This window comes from Zootoca vivipara, chromosome 10, assembly GCF_963506605.1.
Source record: "Zootoca vivipara chromosome 10, rZooViv1.1, whole genome shotgun sequence".
Lineage (NCBI taxonomy): Eukaryota > Metazoa > Chordata > Lepidosauria > Squamata > Lacertidae > Zootoca > Zootoca vivipara.
This window is the reverse complement of record NC_083285.1, coordinates 51,892,259-51,913,839: the sequence shown is the minus strand read 5'-3', so window position 1 is coordinate 51,913,839 and position 21,581 is coordinate 51,892,259. Positions and strand designations below refer to the sequence as shown.

The 21,581-nt window shown below is 45.1% G+C and overlaps 1 protein-coding gene across 1 annotated transcript in view; it reads right to left on the bottom strand.

The window, feature by feature from the left end:
• DGKI (diacylglycerol kinase iota) overlaps window positions 1–21,581 on the bottom strand; it is a 246,116-nt gene that overhangs the window by 81,744 nt on the left and 142,791 nt on the right. The window contains exons 16-21 of the mRNA XM_060279941.1: window positions 17,929–17,984; window positions 17,310–17,372; window positions 16,642–16,715; window positions 14,974–15,085; window positions 13,605–13,804; window positions 4,693–4,755 (exon numbers count right to left, since the gene is read on the bottom strand). Coding sequence (XP_060135924.1) covers window positions 4,693–4,755; window positions 13,605–13,804; window positions 14,974–15,085; window positions 16,642–16,715; window positions 17,310–17,372; window positions 17,929–17,984 — 568 coding nt within the window. The remainder of the gene's footprint in view (window positions 1–4,692; window positions 4,756–13,604; window positions 13,805–14,973; window positions 15,086–16,641; window positions 16,716–17,309; window positions 17,373–17,928; window positions 17,985–21,581) is intronic.

The following is a 21,581-nucleotide window of genomic DNA, read 5'->3' as shown; positions in this document are numbered from 1 at the left end:
AGTCACGTATTTGCATTCTATTCATATAAAATAGCCGATTTTATGAAAATATCTGTCATCTATTGGGGTGATCCTCCCCTTTCCAGCAGCCAGTAAACTGCCACCCTAACAGGGATACCCAAAATGCCATGAAATACAACAGCTACGGTTTGTGACATTTCAGCGCAAAGCTCCAGCATATAAAAACTAATCACAGATAGCATTAACCATCAGCAGCACCATCCGCAGGCTTTTGCTGAACCCAAAATCAACTCTGTTGGCACTGAGTGACTGGCAAGGAATGCAAAAACCTGAGCACATGTTCGTTTGGGTGACACATTAAGTCACAGCAGATGAGCATGCAATGCCTTCCGACAAATCCATGCAGGTGTGCCTAATGCCACAGAGTCAGAGACAACACATCACAGACTAATGGTGTGTCAGCAACAGTTCTTTCCCTTCAATATGTCTCCAGGAGATTTACTTGGAGCAGGATTTACTTGGTGCAGTGGTTAGAGTGTCGGACTAGGACCTGGGAGACCAGAGTTCAAATCCCCATTCAGCCATGAAGGTCGTTGGGTGACTTAGGGCCTCTTTACCTAACCTACCTCCCCACAAGGTTGTTGTGGGCATTAAATGAGGCGGAGAACCATATACACTATTTTGAGCTCCTTGGAGGAAAAAGTCTAAAATCTGTCTAATCCTCATTTTAAATCATCCCAGTTAGTGGCAATCATTGTCTCTTGGGGGAGTAAATTCCATAGTTTAACTATGCACTGTGCAAATATGTCCTCTTTTTTTAGTGTGCCTTGACACCAAAATAGCGCATCATGGACTGAATATGTTCAGTAACTATGGAATGGTAGCTGAATGTTGAAGGTTGGGGAATGGGCATACCTGCCAAGTTGCTGTCCGAGAAATAAGGGACCGGGCGGAAGTAGCAGACCGGAAGTAGCGCTGCCGCCATTTTGGAACTGGGCGGAGCATGCTCAGAAGTGACTTTTGATGCTGTTTTGCCCAGTTCCAAAATGGCCACCACGCCAGAAGTCGCACTGCAGCCATTTTGGAACTGGGCAGAGCAGCATCAAAAGTCGCTTCTGAGCATGCTCCGCCCAGTTCCAAAATGGCCACCGCGCCAGAATAAACCGGGGGGAAACAAACAAATCCATTTTTTCAGCTAAGAACAGCTGAAAAAACGGGGATTTCCCGGAGAATACGGGAGACTTGGCAGCTATGGGAATGGGGAATGGGGAATGGAAATACAGTGGTACCTCAGATTACAAACACCTCAGGTTACAAACACTTCAGGTTACAGACTCCGCTAACCTGGCAGTAGTACCTTGGATTAAGAACTTTACCTCAGGATGAGAACAGAAATTAGCTAAAGTGGTACCTCAGGTTAAGAACAGTTTCTGGTTAAGAACGGACCTCCGGAATGAATTAAGTTTGTAAACAGAGGTACCACTGTATTCAAAAAGGGCTGCCTGCCTGGAACCCTCCACACTGCAACATTTTGTTCTGGTTTCAACTTGCTAAGTACAATCAATTCACCTTCAATGCATTAGCCAATGTGTACATATGTTCTGGTTGTCTGGCGATTATTCCCAGTCTCCATAGGTTCCCTTACTGCAGAATTCTCCATAGAATCAGGTATGAATGAATTAACATTTTGAGAGTTCCACAGATAACAAAAATGAGATTTCAGATGGGCTGATATACAGTTGCAGATCATAGTGATTTCAGCTAGACAGAGAAGGCAGCCAAGTGCGGGTTTTTCTGCGTTCATATGAGTAATTAATATTGGCTACTTCAGACACTAGCGGTAATAGCCTTTCTTGGGTCTGTCTTTTGAGATGTAAATGGCATTAAAATCTCCAGCTCCCACTATGGTCAGAAACAGCCCATTCCTATTTCCTGCCCAGAATGTCAATAAATGAAAATATGTCTTTGATTACTGTTTTATTAACACTCTGAGAAAGTACAGAAATGTTGATGAATGCAACAAGGTGCTGTTTGTGTGGGCAGCAATGATGAATAAGATAATTTAGATGTTAGCCAAATATTTACAAAAACCAGCAGATTGAGCTTTCTCTCTGTAGGCAAATGACCATATAAAATGAATGTGGTTTGAATGCCAACTCAAAATCTTCAATACAATTTCAGAGAAGGTCACACCATTTAATGATGTAGAACACTGGCTACCAATTTGTAGGCTTCACAATCCAAGATTCAAGACCATTTCCATAAGATAAATGGACCAAAATATTTGAAGGTTATTTGCAGCCAGCAGCCACTCATATTCCTCAAAAACCAATTCCGCCACATCATTCCAACAGGATTTCAGAAACAACACGCATTGCCAAGCTGAAGGAGAACATTTGAATCTCAAAGCAACTAGCATCCCAAATCCAATTTCTGTAGTTCCCCTTGGGTTTGTGCTTTAATTTATCAGACATGCTAATTGTCAGTCATTGTGCAGCTGCCTGATTAATCTATTCTTTTCAGATCTGGAGATACAGAAGAGCTTTGACTAACAAATTAGCTTAGGTCCCTTTGTAAAAATTGCCACTTTCTTCAAGCCTTGACCTGACATACAAAAATTAACTGAGATGCTGAAAATGTTAGAGAAGCTGAGCAGAGGGGTCAAGTGGATCTGAAATCGTTGCAAAGCTAGGAAGCAACATGATGCTGGTAAGCACGTTGCAGGGGGAGCGCACATCGTAATCATGCACCTACTTCCCATCTCTGTGTCGATAGCTATGTGGGCAGCATTCTGATGGCCAGTGTGGAGCAGTGGTTAGATTGTTGGACTAGGACAGTGTTTCCCAAACTTGGGTCTCCAGCTGTTTTGGGGCTACAACTCCCATCATCCTTAGCTAGCAGCACCAGTGGTCAGGGATGATGGGAACTGCAGTCAAAAAACGGCTGGAGACCCAAGTTTGGGAAACACTGGATGGGGATCTGGGAGAGCTCCTTGGGGGGGGGGGAGTGGGGTATATGTTCAAAAAAATATATTATTTTGTTTTGCGGTGGTGGTGTTGTACATTATTTGATATTTCATTGCACTATTCCATTTGTTTTGTGTGTCACCTAGATGACTAAGGTTACATATTTTGGGAGCGAATTCCATAGTTTAATCATGTACTGTGTGACGAAGTGCTCTTTGTCCTCACCATAGCTGTCAAGTTTTCCCTTTTCTCATGAGGAAGCCTATACAGCATAAGGGAATTTCCCTTTAAAAAAAGGAGAACTTGACAGCTATGGTCCTCACTGCAAGCATGTCTTGAGGACCTAGAGAGGGAGTGATGTCTAGTTACATGTAAGTATGACCCTGGCTTACAGCTCTCCCTCTAGAAGTCAGGAAACTAGGGCTGGTTGTTCCTCAAGAACAGGCATCCCCAAACTTCGGCCCTCCAGATGTTTTGGACTACAGTTCCCATCATCCCTGACCACTGGTCCTGTTAGCTAGGGATCATGGCAGTTGTAGGCCAAAACATCTGGAGGGCCGCAGTTTGAGGATGCCTGCTCAAGACCTTTGTTGAAAAAGCCAAAAAAGGAAAAGATAATCAGGGAACAACCACCAAGAATTTAACTGCCCCACCAGCCAAATTGTGTGTAGAGATATGAAAAGGTAGTCAAGTTGCAATTCTGCCAGGCTCTACCCATAATCCCCAAGTTTCTCCTCAGTTCTGTCCCTGGCCTGCTGGATGCTCTCTGAGCTATGCTACTGACCCACCATATTTCCCCCCATTATTAAGCTTTTTTTTTGAAAATACAAATTATGAAGCATAACAAAACAGATGCAAAGGGAGCGTAGTAACATAGCCAGTTTAAGACACCTCGATTACTACATGTACTGATAAACACTTTCCTTCTCATTTAAGTTTCATTTACAAGGGTTTTTGTTTGTAGAGTTTTGAGATTAAAAGAGAAAACAACGCAGAAGGTCCAAAGTCTAGAGCATATCAAGGATGGAGGCAGAGGAGAGGCATTATCCTACAGGAATGTCAGGCAGTACTGTAGCTCTGCTTGGAGGGCAAGTATTTTCAGCGACCTTACCACCACATGACCACTGCCCAATTAAAACTCCTCTTTTAGGCACACTAGGAACTGCCTCATCAGACATGCTAGGTTTGGGTGAAAGCATGGGCATACCCAGCATGGGGCAGGGGGGCAGCTGCCCCCCCTAGAAGCAGGGCAGCTGGAGAGGACAGGAAGGGATGCTGTCTGCTGTGCTCCACCTCAGCCTACTTGCAAATGAAGTGCCGTGGAGCATTGTGGGGCAGCACTTTCTGTGCTGTGCTCGCTGTGACTTGAAAGAGTGTGGGCTGAAGTTAGCCCAGGTGCAGGTCCAGGTTTCCTTCAACGGAAGCAGCTTTGCTGCTGCTGCCTCGCTTTAGTCACCGCTGCCATTAAAGGAGCGGGCGAGGCAGGAGTGCAAGCGCGGGTGGCTCCGTGTGCTGCCTTGCAAACGGCCCCCTTTCCTCTGGGGGGCGTGGACGTTGACCATGCCTCCTGGCCACGTCATTGCCAGCTAGCCAATCAGGTGGCTGGGGGGCGTGGCTGGTGTGCCCCCCTAGCTTTGATCCTGGGTACGCCCATGGGTGAAAGTGCTTCAGGGTGATGGAAGGATGAGCACATAACAAACCATGCAGGGTGGGAAGGAGAAGCGGAGGGCATTTCAAAGAAGGGAGAGAAAAGAGGAGTACTCACATGGCGAAGGAATCAGGGGGAGCTGAAACTCTCCTCAGGTCAGCAGAGGGCACTTTAGGAATGCTATAGGCAGCAGGAAATGAGCAGCCGGGAGAGGATCAGCACAACGGCATGGACAGACAGGGAAATAGCCCAGGGAGAGAGAGAGAGAGAGAGACATACAACAACATTTAAACAGAAACAAAAGGAAGGCATCATGTTGAGGCAAAATGGAGATGTGTGCTAAGCTGCAAGGCAACACAACCATCAGTGGAAAAGCCAATGGGAGGTATCAGCAAGCGCAGTGGAGGAAAATGGCGTCGGGTTATGTGAACTCTGAGGCAACAAGGCAAGTAGCTGTCAATGGCAGGGTTGAGAACATAAGACCATAAGGTGAGTCCTGCTGGATCATCTATTCCAACTTTCTATTCTCACAGTGGCCACATAGATCCCCATGGGAAGCCCCCAAGCAGAGCCTGAGGGCAACAGTGTTCTCCCCCACTTGTGATTCCCAGGAACTGCTTTTCAGAGGTAGGCTGCCTCCAATATTGGAGGCAAAGCATTACCAATGGTTTGGTACCTTGGCTGGGCTTCATAAGGTTCCTGGGGTTTGAGCCCGGCAGCACTACAAGACCTTGGAGTTTGAAGCATCCTTTGTAGAAAAGAGGGGCTACAGTTCTTCATCCTAAGAGGATGTATGCAACCATCTTTGGAGAGAGACAAGCACATCATTGCCACAAACTCCCCCGACCTCTCTCACTTGTTCACCCCGCTTCAGTTGTTCCCTTCCCTTCCCCCTCATCCCTATTTTGAATTTCTGAGGCAATCAGCTCCATGCTTTGGGCCAACCAAGAACTGTTTCCATGAAGATGAGTCAAAGACGACACAGGCTCAAAAACACATGGCCCGGATGGCATCTGAAAGAGGGGTCAGGGACTGCCAATGGAGCCACTGATGTGCATAAAAATGTCCACATGAAAATACATTATGATGGCCTTTGGGACTTCACACAGCACCTCTTCACCCTGGCTTTTGAGGTGCGTATTTTTAGGACTCACCTTATTTCGGTGATTTGGGGTGTTTAAAACTGTTTTTAATATTGTGTACTGTTGTGCCTTAATAGTAACGCTGTGTTTTGTTGTAACGTGCCCTGGGACCTTAGGGTGAATTGTGTTGTTGTTATTGTTGTTAGATCAATAGCCCAAGTAAGAGGATGTGAGTCCACAATTGGGTCCACAGAATGGTCTGAAGGCAGCAGCATCACAGTCCCTGAAACTAAGCAAGTCTGGAAGAGCCAGTGGGAGATCCTTTCTGAACCCCTGGTTCTCTGGCCTGAGTTCTCTGGAGTTCTTTGGTGAACAGTTTTTTAATAGCTCAGTTTTGAAACGGCATTTCATCACACAGAATATCCCCCCCCCCAAAAAAAAGCAAACCGAAAGGAAAAAAATAGATATCCTCACACGGAGGAAGCTGATGTCCCTCATTGACTGTGTTACAGAGAAACCCATTTCAACTTTGTCTTTGGATCATAAAGTGCATGATGGGAAACTGGATGCTGATTATATACCGTAGCACTTTTCTCTTCAAAGTGACATTCAGATTACATATCAGGCCAGGTTCTCCAATCTGCCGGCACTGCAGCGTTGTCACTATCAAGTCAATTTCCCTCTCTTTCATTTATCTTCAGTTGGATGGGTATTTCCCCCTCCCCCTCCCCTCCATCTATTAGAGATTCTGGAACTGGAGTTTAGCTGGCAATTCTGTTAATGATGCATGAGGCGGACTGAAACGCGGCTCATTCTTCTAAAGCAAAATTGACTCTCTCCCAGATTAACTTCAGTAAAACTTTGCCACCGAATTTAACAAGCATGACTCAGAAGACAAATGGACAAAAGATAAGAGCCACAAACAAACATGATATCTCTTTGTTCACATCTATACCTCCTATTTCTTCCCTATCTGGAGACAAACAATATTGACACTGCACATCGGCGGCACTTAAACTTTTATCCCAAGTTGCACCTTACCTTCTGCCTCTGAAAGAATTTCCCATCGTTCTTATTTATATACTTGTAAACATAGCTTTTGGCAACAACAGATGCTGACTCAGTGCAGTTGCAGAGACAAGAGAGGTCCTAGTTTACCAAACCTTTAGCCACTGGAAGACTAGAAAGGCAGTTTGGTGTAGTGGTTGTAGCGTCTGATTAGACCTGGGAGACAACAGGCTCAAATCTCCACTCAGCTATGAAGCTCATTGGCTGATCTTGGGCCAGTCACCCACTCTCAGCTTAACCTACCTCACAGGGCTGTTGTGATGATAAAATGGGGAAGAGGGGAACTATCCATGCCACCTTAAACTCCTTGGAGGAAAGGTGGGAAAGAAATGCAGTAAATAAATACATGAAATTCAAGATTTTGCTGAAGTTGGGAGGGAAAATTCAGGGGTAGTGCAATATTTTCCCCATAATGTGAATAAAGGCTCCCAGCTGCTGTATAGGTCCCCCCATGCCCAATCTAAAGCATGTGGAGAGATCAATTTTTGCGTATATGGTGTCCCTTGCTCAAATATATAGTAGCTCCAGACATTGTGTCCGTCAGTAAACAGCAGAGATGGCTGCCCTGGAGTAGCAGAGTTCTAGGGGCTCCATCTCTTAAGATGGAAATCCCTAAAGGGGAAGAACACACACACACACACACACACACACACACACACACACACCTCAGATCCTTGAAACATCAGGGTCTGAGATGGACAATAGGATCCTTGTCTCTGCTATTTGCAGCCCCATTGTTCCATACAAGTGGGTGGAGCAAAACTTAAAGGGGGTGGTGGTGGCAGGATTTAACATCACCAATTGCAGAAACATTAGAAGACAGGAGTGCCTGGCATGCTCTGGTCCATGGGGTCACGAAGAGTCGGACATAACTAAACAACAACAACATTGCAGAAACATGCTTGTGAGCTGAACCAACCCTTTCCCCCATTTAAAAATGCACTTAGGCTGCCCACTCTTTGTGGGTTTTGTGGTAAGAGACACACCAGTGTGGGATTTGCATTGGCTGTGCAAATAAACTATGGCTAAGCAAACTGTGCTCCTGCCGCTGCAAACCCTGCTGGCCAGCCGCACAACTCAGCAGCCCCAAGTGTTTTAAAGGGAGAACAGAATTCCCATGGCTCAGCCACCCTGCCCTTCTGTGCTTTGGCTTGCTCTGAGCCAAAGAAGTAGCCACTGTTAAGACTTCCTGCTGCAAGTTTTGAAAGAGAGGTGGACAAAGTACAGACTTTTCTAGTCTCTTATAGGATGTCAGCTACCTCTGGTGACAGGATCCAGGTGGCAGTTCCAGCCACTGAGGAACACATCGCCTGCTTCTGCTGCTGTGGTGCCAACAGTAGCTGCAATGCACTCCCTGGAGGGCAGATCTACCACCTCCTGGGCACCGCGACCCCCATGCTGCCTCCACAGTGGAATCTCCGCAAACAGGAGACACTGCTGCCCTTTCACCCCTAGGGAGGAAATGGTGGGGCTGCCCTCTGGGGCTTCCTGGGCTCCGCACCCACCTTTGATTCCCAGTTCAACCATTGGGTAAGGTTGATTTGATTCCCCTCTCCTTTGTTCCCGATGTGGATATTCACTCTTCCTGGCCAGGGGGAGGCACTATTTTGTGGTTCACACCTCAGGTACCAAAGTGCCTTGGGTCAACACTGCCACTACCAAATTTAAGCTCTCTAGCTGTCATAGAAGTGAGTCGCTATGCACAAAAGGACAATACAGCCTTCGACAGAGCACAGAAAGCTCCATGCAAACAGGAACTGCTGCCCCATCACCTTCAATGGCAGATGATAGCCCAAGCATGCAGCCCCACTGAAACATGCACTCCCATTCAGCATTCGGGATGCTTCCTAATATTAAAGAAAATGGGGCAATTTCCAGGCATGCAGAGCCCCATAGTCCTGGAATGCGCCAGAGCAGAAGGATGCTGTTATGTAACTTGGAAGGGCCTGTCATCATCAACATCAAAAAGATAAAGCCAGTAGGAAGCCTGCAAATTCACTCAATATATATTAAATGTGGACACTGTTTGCCAGTTTAACCAAACATTCTGTAAATATTATCCCAGACTTTTAAAGTTTAAACTAATTTGCTCTCGCAATGTTTGCATGTGTTTCACATTAGCTTCCTGCAAAGAATTTGGGGGAGGAACTCAGGGGGATGTTTGCTGAAGGAAAACGTTTTGAGCAAATAGGCTGTAGGCTGTAGAAAATAGTTTTCAGCTCCATACAGCATAGCTGAAACCCAACCATTCAATACATAATTTGGGAAGGGGGCAGAGGTCTTGCTTTAACAATGTAAAAAAATGTTTGGGGGGCCACCTTCTCTCACAAACTGGCCTTACCATAACATTTGCCATTGTTGTGTGTCCCACTGCCACCCAAAGTCTACTCAGCTCTTAAGTAGGCCCAAGTGGCACTTAGATGGGCTGTGAAGACTTTTTTTGTTTCACTGCCTTTTCAGTTAGCCCTCCCCACTTTCTTCTGTTTCCGCTCTATCTTCTGAAGTTTGCATTCTGTTCTCATTTTATATTAGGTTTATTATTATTAGGAGGAGCAGGAGGAAGAGAAGTATGTTATGGACCCTTTAATTAACATCGTAAACCACAGAAGTATGTGAGAGAGGAGCACTTAGCCTCCCTTCCCTTGGCACAGTCATTTGTGAGGCCTTTCCTTGACTTTGTTATAAGAATTTTAAGGTCTGAAATACAGAATAAATATTCATAAATGCACACATATCTAAATATATGAACCATTGTTCTAGTTACAGGTAGGTAGCCGTGTTGGTCTGAGTCGAAGCAAAATAAAAAAATTCCTTCAGTAGCACCTTAAAGACCAACTAAGTTTATATTTTGGTATGAGCTTTCGTGTGCATGCACACTTCTTCAGATGCACACGAAAGCTCATACCAAAATATAAACTTAGTTGGTCTTTAAGGTGCTACTGAAGGAATTTTTTTATATGAACCATGTGTCTGAAATAGTATGGGAGAGCAATCCTGGAGCCATTCTGACTCTCCCAATGACCTCAAATATTCCTCTGCAGTAAGGTTGGCAAATGGGGAAAGCCTTCCCATTGTCTTTTTACTTTCAAATCCTGTCTTTAGGGTGTATTTGTGTATGAACAGGGTGAGCCTGTGACCTGGATTCAGGAACTAAAGTATTAACCATCACAAAAGAGTGCCCAGGCTGCCCAGGTAATGCAATCAGTGACCATTATCAGGTATCCTGGCAAACAGGATTTCTGCTGTAGACCGCCTCTTCTGCTGTAGACCGCTTCCTTCTGTGATGTATGTATGATGATTTAGGGGGGCGGTCTTGGGCTACAGGGTGGGCAATTTCAAAACTCTTGTTTGCGCACCATTGTTCAGGGTTCTCCTCCCTCCTACGTGTGGTGAGTGGGGACCCTGTTGCAACAGTTCCTTGAATAAATATCAGGCTTACTAGCCACTTTGGTGCTGGAGGAGACTCTTGGGAGTCCCATGGACTGCAAGAAGATCAAACCTATCCATTCTTAAAGAAATCAGCCCTGAGTGCTCACTGGAAGGACAGATTCTGAAGCTGAGGCTCCAATACTTTGGCCACTTCATGAGAAGAGAAGACTCCCTGGAAAAGACCCTGATCTTGGGAAAGATTGAGGGCAGAAGGAGAGGGGAACGACAGAGGACGAGATGGTTGGACAGTGTTCTCGAAGCTACTAACATGAGTTTGACCAAACTGCAGGAGGCAGTGGAAGACAGGAATGCCTGGCGTGCTCTGGTCCATGGGGTCACGAAGAGTCGGACACAACTAAACGACTAAACAACAACAACTATCCACTTTGCTTTTCAATTTGCTCTGGTTGGCTTCTGTTATTTTTCCTACCAATAGGGAACCCACTTAAGGACTCTATGTGGGCTCTGGAATACCCCATAAGGGAAAAGGAGCAGTTTTTTTCTTATAACAACTTTCACACAGGAAGCAAGCCTGTAAAGGAGAAAGTGTCTGACACAATAGGCTGAAGAGAGGTAAATTCAGGGTCACTCCCCCCCCCCTTTCTACTCTGCCTCTCATGTTATATATGTGAATGGGGAGGACATGTGAGGGGCATGAAGTATCTGCTACCTAGAGTGGCCACTTACACATCACCAAAAAACCAAAAAGAGGGCGTAAAGGGACAATTTGCAAAGGATTTGTATATACTAATTTATACATCGAGATCAGGCATCCCCAAACTGCGGCCCTCCAGATGTTTTGGCCTACAACTCCCATGATGCCTAGCTAACAGGGATGATGGGAATTGTAGTCCAAAACATCCGGAGGGCCAAAGTTTGGGGATGCCTGATCTAGATGCACATTCAGAAAATAATTGCCGTAATTAAAATAGAAACACACTGCATCTTAACATAGTGGGGAAGGTTGTGACCAGGGATGCTCAGCCTGCTGTCTAGGTGCTACCTATGGTTGGCCCCCTCCAAGGCCCCTGGTTACTCTCCCTTCTTAGGGTTCTTTCTCAGACTTAGAAAGGACAGCTCTTCACACAGAGGACTCCTTCAATCAGAGGACTGACAGTCCTTCAGACAGATGGACGTCCTCTGCAAAGTAGGCCAAAAGTAAGGAGGAAATGGTAAGGCAATAGGACCATCTGCAGTCCAGCATCCAACACTCTAGGAAGGACATGGCTGCAAGAGTGTACAGAAGTGAGCATCTCCGGAAGCAAAGTGACTGCAGAGAGAAAGAGAGCTGGTGGAAATTGGAGTCTCCTCTTGGACCTCAGGAGACTCTTTGCCTAGGTCCCTTAGCTGATGCCTGATCTCATCTCTTTCTCACACATAACCTCTCTTCTTTTTGCTGGGTTGTTTTCTGGAGATGAATTGACACGGAAGAGAGAAGGCAGAGAATATAGGTCTCAACGTTCCCACGCACAGGGGCAAGGAATCTTCTTCAGTCTGAAGGTCACAGCCTTCCAAGGGCCAGAGGCAAAACAAATGTAGATGTTAGCCTTCAATGGTAGGCTAGTTTCTACACACACTCTTGTGCCTCTCTCTGCCTTCCAATCCAGGCAAGCAAAGGTCAATATCAGAGTTCAAGGACACATTCCAGTCAGGCAAGAACATTTAAGGGGGGTGCAACAATGGGCTGATGTGGCCTGGGAAGAGTCCCAATGGCCAGGAAGAAGGACCTGGAGGTTCCCCAGCTCTGTTGCAGTGCATGAACTGAAGCACCGGGTCTTTTCTCCAATACTTATTTGGTCACTTCTTGCAGGAAGTAAAGCTGTGCAGACAACATAGTATTTTGGGGCACTGAATGTGTTAAAAACCCACATAAATAAAATAAATGAAAATCAAATCCAGTCACAACCCATTCGGTAATGATATTTTCAGAAGGAGCCAAAAAGACCACACACAATTATCATCTTGAGACAGATTCTTATTTCCTAGCCCATAATTTAAATCAGTTCCCTTCACTGAAAACAAGCAGAGAGGGGGAGAGAAATGAATAGCTGCCAATATTGTTGAAGAGCTCATCTGTGTTTCAGGGGCAAAACAGGGATGGTGTGAAGAGGCTCTGTTAAACAAGGGCATTCAACTACTAGGATTCCATATCTGGTGACAACAGTTCTGATATTGGGCGTGTGTGTGTGTGTGTGTGTGTGTGTGTGTGTGTGTGTTTAAAGGTGGGATCTGACTGTCATTGGTTCTGATCGTCTTCAGGAGCAAACCTAATCTTGTACACAGGCACTAAGCTTCTGAAAATTATAGAAGGGCCTGTTTGTTCACGGATGGAACAGCACATTCAGGTCTAGTAATCATAAAAAAGAAAAGAATTGTATAATGTTTGATAAGTAACATACAATCCACTTTTTTACAAAAAGTGGGGGGCTACGTGGGCCTTTTTTGGAGTGTGTGTGCTGTCACATTTTTACAAGTATCCTGACCCTCCTCATAACAATACAGGAGGACAAATCCAAAGTTTCTCCTCTGCAATATAGGAATGATATTGATTTGTCCTAGAAGTTGTGTTCTACACATTATCAGGTGATGTGAACTACCTTGAATCCTCTAATACAATACATAAATGCTTTGTACTACCAATTTGTACTACCAATTTAAAAGCTTGTGGTGTTGGAACTGTGGGAGTAATAGCTCTTTGGATGAAAAATAGACTTCATTCCCACAAGGAACACAAGGGGAAAGCTCTAAGCCATTTGGTAAGGGGAGGGAAGATGTTGTAGGGAAAACATTTCAAAACCCAGTGAGTTTTCCTGTATTAGGGAAATGTCACCAAATGCCTGGGCAACATAGATCCAGATAATATTCGGTGAAGGATTTTTTTTTTTTTAAGAAAAGGAAAATGTTGGAGGGGTGGGTTGTTCATTTCAACTTAGATTGAGAGTCTTGTGCTGAGGGTTGGATTAACTTCAGGCTAGCAATGCTACAGAGTGAAGGCTCTGCGAGGGTGAAATTATCAGGAAAGGATGCTATGAAAAAAAGTGTGCTGTTTCATTAAAACTCACCAGAATACAGTAAATGTTCCACGAACAAGTGACTGGAGGGCTAGGGTGATGGTATTGTCCTGAGTTATTCTGACATTTAAAGTAGTGGCAGCCAGTACTGAATTGCAGGGGAGGGAAGGGTTGCTATTATATATTGCAAGGTAAGAAAAGGGTTCCTCCTTCTCTGGCTGTATAGCTGTCTTTGCATGCTAAGCACAAACAAAGGTGGAGTATAAGCACAAACAAAGGTGGAGTATGTGGTGAAAGGAGGAGGTAAGCAATATCATTTGGACAGGTGGAGAATGCCAGGATGTTGTTTGGCATAGTTTGGCCATGTCTTTGATCCATCACTGACTTGGCTCAACTTTGCCATTTCCCTGTTCCCAAGATGCACATGCAGCTAACTCACTCGTTGAGCATAGGCATCGAAGTCCTCCTTTTGCTTTTCTGCACCATATTGGCCTGATTCCTCAGGGCGATTCGGATGAGCGAGGGAGCCAGCCGGCAAGGCTCCCCGTCCACTTGCATGGGGATGGACTTGTACGTCAGCAGCGTCACTTCCCGACACTGGTGCAACCTTTCTCCGTGGCCTCCCACTTGAAGAGCAGCCTTAGCAACAGAAAAAGAAAAGAAAAAGAAAAAGAGGGGAGGAATCAGTTCAAGTCATCAAATCTGGCTAAAATGCACTGTGTTATTTGGAAGACCATGTGAACTCAAGGATTGCTTTCAGCAGGTGACTCAATACCTACTGACTTTGAGATATTTGATTCGGTTTGCATTTAAAGGCCAATCTACCTTATTCACATTTGTGGAAACAAATGTGCAAACTGAAACCCAGCCATGCTTTGAAATTTGCAGTTCTCCAAATTGTGCAGTGCAGTTCTCCAGCCACGGAATGTGCACAAAAATACATATACTAAGGTAAAATATTATGAGGGTGATGGTACTCGATCCCTGTCCCAGGCTTACTAGATTCTGCTTTTCCTCGGTGAACACAGGTCTTTTTAAAGTCCCAAATGGTTCTTTTAGGGTGGATGGTGGATATTTATGAGCTGTCTGCTCTGGGCTTTTTTGCTTCTGCCTTTCCTCAAGACATTAAACATGTGCCAATAGGAACTTCTCTCTGAGTGCAAATAGCAGCTTGAGGGAGGGCAATTTTCTTTGGGACCATGGTGGTGCGTGGAAAGGGTTAAACTCCCTGTGCCTACCTACCAAGGGTCCTGATTGGAGCTCCTTGTGGTCACCAATTCCAATCAAAACGGATAAAAGCAATGTTTAATGCCACATGAAGTTTAACCCTTAGAGTCACACACCAGCAACATTTGCAAGCTTCAGAGTTTGACTTGCTGTGCTGTTTAAAAGGCACTTGGGAGCAATAAAGGTATGTGGGTGGGAGACAGGTAGCAATAGGTAGGGAAAGGTTGATGCCCTGGAGAACTGATTGTTCCTTGCTCTTCTAGTCCCCCTATCCTTGCAGAAATAATAATCAGGAAGGAAGGAAGGGCAAGACATGGAGAGAAACAAGGAATAAAAATGGGAGGAGGCAATAATCACGGCACCAGATATTACGATAGCAACAAAGTCATTTTTTCAGGTGTAGAAGGAAGGGGTGGTCACCCACCCTTCACTGTTCCCTCAAATGGCAAACCTAGGAGTGAGGAAGATTCACTCTACATACTCAGTTATAGTTGGAAACCTGCTATTTGGTTTATTCTCTGTGAGTCTGGCTGACTTATAGACAGTTTGCTTGCAGGAGGCAATCTATGAAAAAGACTCACCAAGGAAGCCATGGTGAACCCAATGACCTCAATGTAACCATCGTCATGCCGCTGTGGTTCAAATTCTCTGTGATCTCCTGGATTCCCCCAGGGCATTGTGCCAGCACAATACCTGAACAGAAAAACATTAAGGAGAGCTCAGCTGGTTCAAAGTAAAAAGCCTCTTTAGTTCAGCTTCCAACCAGATGCCCATGAAAAGCCCACAAGCATGAATGTGAGAGGTTAGAAAGAGGTTGAGGATACGTGGGATTTGAGCAAACACTGAACATCTGGCCCACTTGGCTTTTAGCAACAAAACCAAGCATAGGTCTTCTACAAATATATTTCAGATAGGATAAGGCTTCAGAAGGAACACTTCTGCTTTATACCAGAGTTGCATCATGCAGAACAGGGTGGTCAATTCTCCATTTAGAGGGCAGGGGCTAGTTGCACCCTCGGACTTATCCCACAGTTAGCTGTTTGAATAAGGTCTGAGAGAGTAAGGAAAAGAGGAAACTCATTTTTATTTTTAATGCTCCATATGTCCTCCCCACCACCTCTTTGGTTTCAACTCTTCACATCACCAAAGTACAACAATTTCTCAAAAAGTGAGTAAGGGCTTCCAGCTGAGGAAAGAGGACAAGGGGAAGCTGTTCCCTCCTTTCCATTGGTTTATTTCAAAGCAGGTTCTCCCCTTAAGGAGAGCATGGGTTGCGGAAGGGTTAACAAGACATTCCCTGGTTTGTTGGGTGGGTCAGTTTGGATGGCCACTGGGGTATTGTTGCTGGGTAAAATGTTACGTTGCAACTTATTTGATTGACAGCCACAGCCTATATATACTGAGCAAGCTGCTTACAGTTTCACTTTTGGTGCTTGCAACGGATCTCCCGCCCTCCCTCCCTATATTTAGGGGTTTGTTTGCGTATGACGTTACTGTGCCTGTTGTGGGGTTGTCCATTTTGATGCGGGGGCCTAGTAGGAATTTTGCCACTTGGCTGATTGGCTGGTGCCTTGTGGTTTTTGCCTACTACATAGCAAACTGTCACAACTTGTAAGGCTGCGGTTAGGCATTGGTTCAAATTGGATGGTGGAGGGGTACGGATTTTGGCTGGGCCTGCCCCTCAAAATTGCTGCTGCCTTTAGGGGTATTCCGTTAAAGGAATCCTGGAGCTCCACATGTTTGTCTGTACCACTGGTAGGGGCTAGGACCGCGCATGAGCCTCGGGGAGCATCTGGGGGAGAGGTCAAGGGCTTGGTGGCCCTGCCCCAGCCTCTCTCAGAGGGTGCTTACCCATCCTGACTTCCCCAGTACGCTAGGGGAGTCAGATCTGTCCCAGGCAGGGGACAGATAGCTGGGGAACCAATGCCTAAGCAACCACTCACATTAGTTGTATTTAAATAAAGTTGTGGCCAAATTAATGCCAAAAACCTTAAACTTAAAATAGGTGTGAAGTGTGAGTTGTTGGTGGGAAGTCTTGGTACCTCGGCACGCAATTAGGTCTTCCAATTCAGTGTGAGAGAGATTGAGAGGGGGAGAGGGGGGGATAGAACTATAACAACTGCCCTTCCAGGTAATTGCTAGAGATCTAATCCTAGATCTATGGGATAATTGTCTATTTTTTTCAAAAATGGTTTCCCCTCCTAGGGTTCCCTCACCCTGTCGCAAGTCCTCCCAGGACAAGTCCTTACCTGGGTATGTTTAAAAACACTATACATTGGAATTTCAGCTCCTGGATCTTTGGGGTCAGGTCTGTGCCATCACACTGCCAAAGAGAGTGAGAGAGAGTACACAAGTATGTAGGAAGGTTTATTATAAAATAAACACCTGTGGATTTATTTCAATGAGATCTTGGACTTAAATGAAAGAAAGAATGAAATAAAGTAAGGTCACATCACACAAGAAGCCCAGATGAAACAAAGGGGGCAAGCCCATACTGTATTTATTTTTGCTATGCTCCCCTGGCAAAAGCAAGTACTCCAGATGTTAATGTGGTTTGATCCAAGTGCCATTACATCTAGTGGAAAATAAACATGGAAGGAGGGAAGGTTGGTGTAAGCCAGAAAGCACACTTGCTGAAATCAATTTATTGTGCCCACTTTCCTTCCTTCCTTTTTTTGTTTCAGTTAAAGGCATGGAAGTCTTGTTCTGTGTTAAAACTGGCAACTCTAGAACAACTAATCTAGGTACCAGCCCAGATTCCTAAGATTCACTAAGTGTAAGTGAAAATAATTTCCACTTGTCTTCACGAAAAGCATGCAACTTTACAATCAAGATGAAACTTTTCTCATCTCATTTTACCAACCAACCAATTCTACAGCACGTCATTAAAAAGCATAGTTCCCCTTTTTATACTCACCACAACTTTCACATGCTTGGATAAATCTCTAGAGCTTCTCTGAAGGAAGTCTGAAAAAGCTGCCTAAATTATACAAAAAAGTAGACAGGGAAAAGAAGTGTGATTTAATAATTTCATCTGAGTTTCATTTTTGTTGCTTCAAAGATCTGGAGTGAAAACAAGGCCTTGTTAAGTGAAGTTGCCCCACAGAAAAAGGCTGAGTTTCAGGGCACAGATAACTGCTGAAGTTGCTCTCAGTTAATTTGACATTTGTAATTGTCAAAGTTCCATTGAATCGGACAGCGCCATGGAATAGGAGCCCAAAATACTCCAAAAGGATAACCAGTGAACTATTGAAGGCACAGGGATGGGAAACTGTCAATTACCCAATTTCATTAGGATGTCAGGTGACTTCAGAGGGGCTCAAGATTGAGCCTGAAGATGTGCTATCTGTGCCAGTTGGTTGATGTCCCCAAAAATAGTGGTGATGATCCTTGATAATTAAAGCAATAAAACAAGAATAAACTGTTTACCCCCACGGAAGAAGAAGAAGAAGAAGAAGAAGAAGAAGAAGAAGAAGAAGAAGAAGAAGAAGAAGAAGAAGAAGAATTTGGATTCAGGAAAACACATTTCAACTCACCCCAGCATAAAACATTTTATTTCGAAAGCGGCTGTTGAATTTTTCAGGATTTGCTTCTGTGATAAACAAGAAGAAAACAGCAGAATGCAAGGAGTCTTTACTAAGTCAATTAAACAGTACGTTGCCCTTGATGGTTCAGTTCCTTATTTTCCTTCTGGCAGGCAAACAGCTGAGTTTCTAGCCATTGCTGGCTGCTAACTAAAGAGGAGGGGCGAAAAGGATGAATTCTTTGTTTTCTGTGTTCCCTAGATAAGGGAGTCAAAAGGAACTGATGAACTGTATATCAGTCTGTTATGGAAAAGGGGGCAAATTGCACATCTTTTTTCTTTCTTTCTTTCTAGAAACCATTGTGTGCTGAATGGTGATGTGAGATGGCCTTGCGCACAACTGAGAAGTGTTAATTTGGATTAATAAATGAAGTGTAATTCCATTATTAATGGAAGACCTACCCTTTTGCTTCTAAGAAAAATGAGAAAATAGCATTGATACATATATAAGAAAAACTGCTCCTCTGTACCCAAGAGCCCGTATAGAGTCCTTAGGTAGATTCTCCATCAGTAGGAGAAAATAACAGGGGCCAACCAGAGAATATTGAGAAGCAAAGCCCTGTTGCAACAGTTTAATAAAGATCAGGCTTACTACCTGCTTTGCTTCTCAATATTCTCTGGTTGGCCTCTGCTACCAATTGAGAACCTACATAAGAACTCTATACGGGCTCTTGGGTACCCTATAAGGGAAAAGGAGCAGTTTTTTCTTATAACAACGCCTTGTGCTTTTATATTATATTTTGTGTTTTAATGTTGTATCTTTATGTTGTGAACCACCCTCAAATCTGCAGATCATTGTTGAAAAGCGGCACATACGGTAAGTACACTCAGGGCTCGCCCACAAGTCCACTTCTCCAGTTCCAAGAAAGCACAAGTCTGAGCGGTTTTCTGCTCAGACGCACACTTTTGAGGCGTGAGTCTGAGTGGGTTTACCCTTGCCCCATTCCTTTCCCAGGGAAAACCTGCTCTTTAGTGCTAAATTGGAGCAAACATCAATCTGGAGAAAACCAAATTGCCATTTGCTCTGATTGAACGCTAAGGAGCAGTTTCCCCCAGGGAGGGGGACCAAGAGGATAAGCCTTCAATCAAATAAACAACCCTCCTTACTTATCAGAAAACAGCATCTGACTGAAACACAGAGAGACACCAAAAGGAAGTCCACAAACAATAAGGACACTAAAGCAAACTACTAGAGGGTCCCCCTCACCAACCTTATGTATCAAAATTCATTTTTATTATACATTTGAAGAGGTGGGAAACTCTGTATTAACAGGAAAAAAATCTTTCTGGCCAAATTACTCAGCTGCAGGCTTGCTTTTCCCAAAGCAGAATCACTCTCCTCTAAAAGTGTTGTGTGCATGTGTGACACACACACACACACACACACACACACACACACACACACACACACACACAAACTGGCATCTCTGGAATAATATCCATTCATTCTTTATAGCGCAATATGACTTCATCATTAAGTAATGCTTCTGCTAAGTGAGAAAGTAGCTCAGGACCACATCCCTACTATATAGTCCCAGGCACATTTGGCATGCACGCCAGCACATGTGCATACGGAAATGAGCGCGCAGCTGTCATCACTTCATTCCTTTGCCCTTCCATGGCCCTTCATTATTATGCTTACTGCTCGCAGTCATCTTAAACACGATAAAATATGCATTCGCTCTTTCCGTCAGGCATTCAGATCTTTATTTAGCCTGGCATTAGAATGTCCTTTTTTAAAGGGGGGGGGCATTTTTGCATGGCTTTGTGATAGCATGAAAACGAGGACAAGTATGGCTGTAGTTAAATCAGCCGCATGCCAAACAAGGCAACTGAACAACAACTTGGGTATCATCAATGTGATTTCCTAGCATACAGACATCTGTCATAATGACTGTCCATTAGTGCTTGGCTGGGTTGAGCTGTATGGAACTACGTGAGTATTAAGGGCAATGTTTCAAAACAGATAGGAGTACTTTGTTCGTATGAACAAAGACAAATAGCATCATGCACTTTAGTAGGGATTCTTCTAGAGAGCCAGCCTTGCTTCTACAGTATTCATGCATGTCCTGTGTCTTCACAATATATCCCCAACCTTTCATAGCACAGTGCATCATATTCAGAAGAATCAGGCAAGGACAGCCCAGATTTTTGCCCTACTTCCTGGGCAAAAAGTACAGTGGTACCTCTGGTTACGAACTTAATTTGTTCCAGAGGTCCGTTCTTAAGCTGAAACCGTTCTTACCCTGAGGCACGCTTTTGCTAATGGAGCCTCCCGCTGTGTGCGCACCTCCAGCCACGCTTTCCGGTGGCATCCTGGGGCAAAGTTGGTGTGAGGGACAGAGGATATCGCGAAGTCCCTCCCCTCCTGAGTTCAAGCCCATCCCCGAGCACAGGGGAAAGCAGAGGGAGTTCCGATTCCAGTGGGGAAGCAGGAAGTTGTGTCCGAGGCTCAGGCAAGGTAGCGGAGCCAGGGTCCCAGGTGGGACAGGAAGGGGCAAATAAGGGGGGGAGACCCATCCCCCCAACTCCGGAATTACGCAGAAAGAGGAGAGGAAAGAGGATGGGTCTGCCAAAGCTTTTGTGTTGGAGAAAGACGCGCCAAAAGCCATTCGGAGGTTCTGAACCCGACTGAACACATCGCTCCGTGTAAATAGCAATGACTTCAGCACTGTAAATACGCAGCACCAATAAAAGAATAAAATGCAGAGCTGGGTAGAGTCGTTACTCTGAAGTAGTCCGCTCCAGCCACTGTGACAGCAACCTCCGAATCTTTTTGGGGCTACTTTGGAGTTGCCGGGATGAGTGTGTCAGAGGCGGAGAAATGGCGGCAGATCGCGGAGAAAGCCCAACAGGACCTGCAGCAACTGGCGCTGCAGGCACAGGGGGAATTAGACGCAGCTAAAGAAGAAACCGAGAAGGTCAAGGAGGAACGGCTACAACTTGCGGAACAGGTGAGAGCACTTCAGGACAAAGAACTGCAATTAAGGGCGGTGGCGGTAGAGCTCCAAAACAAGCTGGACGCCGAGAAAAACAAGGCGGGAGGGGCCCCCCAACTCCAAGTGCTGCCAGGAAGGAGAGCGGGGACCCTAGTAAGTAAGTTCAATGGAGACCCGAGGGAATATCATGGCTTTGAGACTGAGATAGTGTATGCTCTTGAGCTGCACCATGATGACTTCCCGGATGATGAGCACAGGGTAGCCTTTATTGTGGAACACCTTACAGGGGCAGCCAGGGAGTGGCTAAGACCGTTAATAGCGACAAAAAATCCGTGCATGAAGAATGTCAAACTATTTCTAGAGGCTTTGAAAACCATGTATGCATCCGATAGTCATATGGACCAGACCAAAGAGGAACTGCATAATTTGAGGCAAAGAACAATGACAGTTCGCGAATATTGGGCGAGATTCACCATGCTAGTGCACAGACTGGGGTGGGAACTGCACTCGCCTCCGATGGAAGCGGCGTTCTACCTAGGTTTGAATGAGGAGGTGAAAGATGAGCTCTCAAGAGGTCCAAAGCCCAGTAATATGGATCAGCTGAGCAAAGCAGCTCTAGCAGTGGGGGTGAGACAGGAATCCCGGTGGAACGACAAGCAAGCAACGC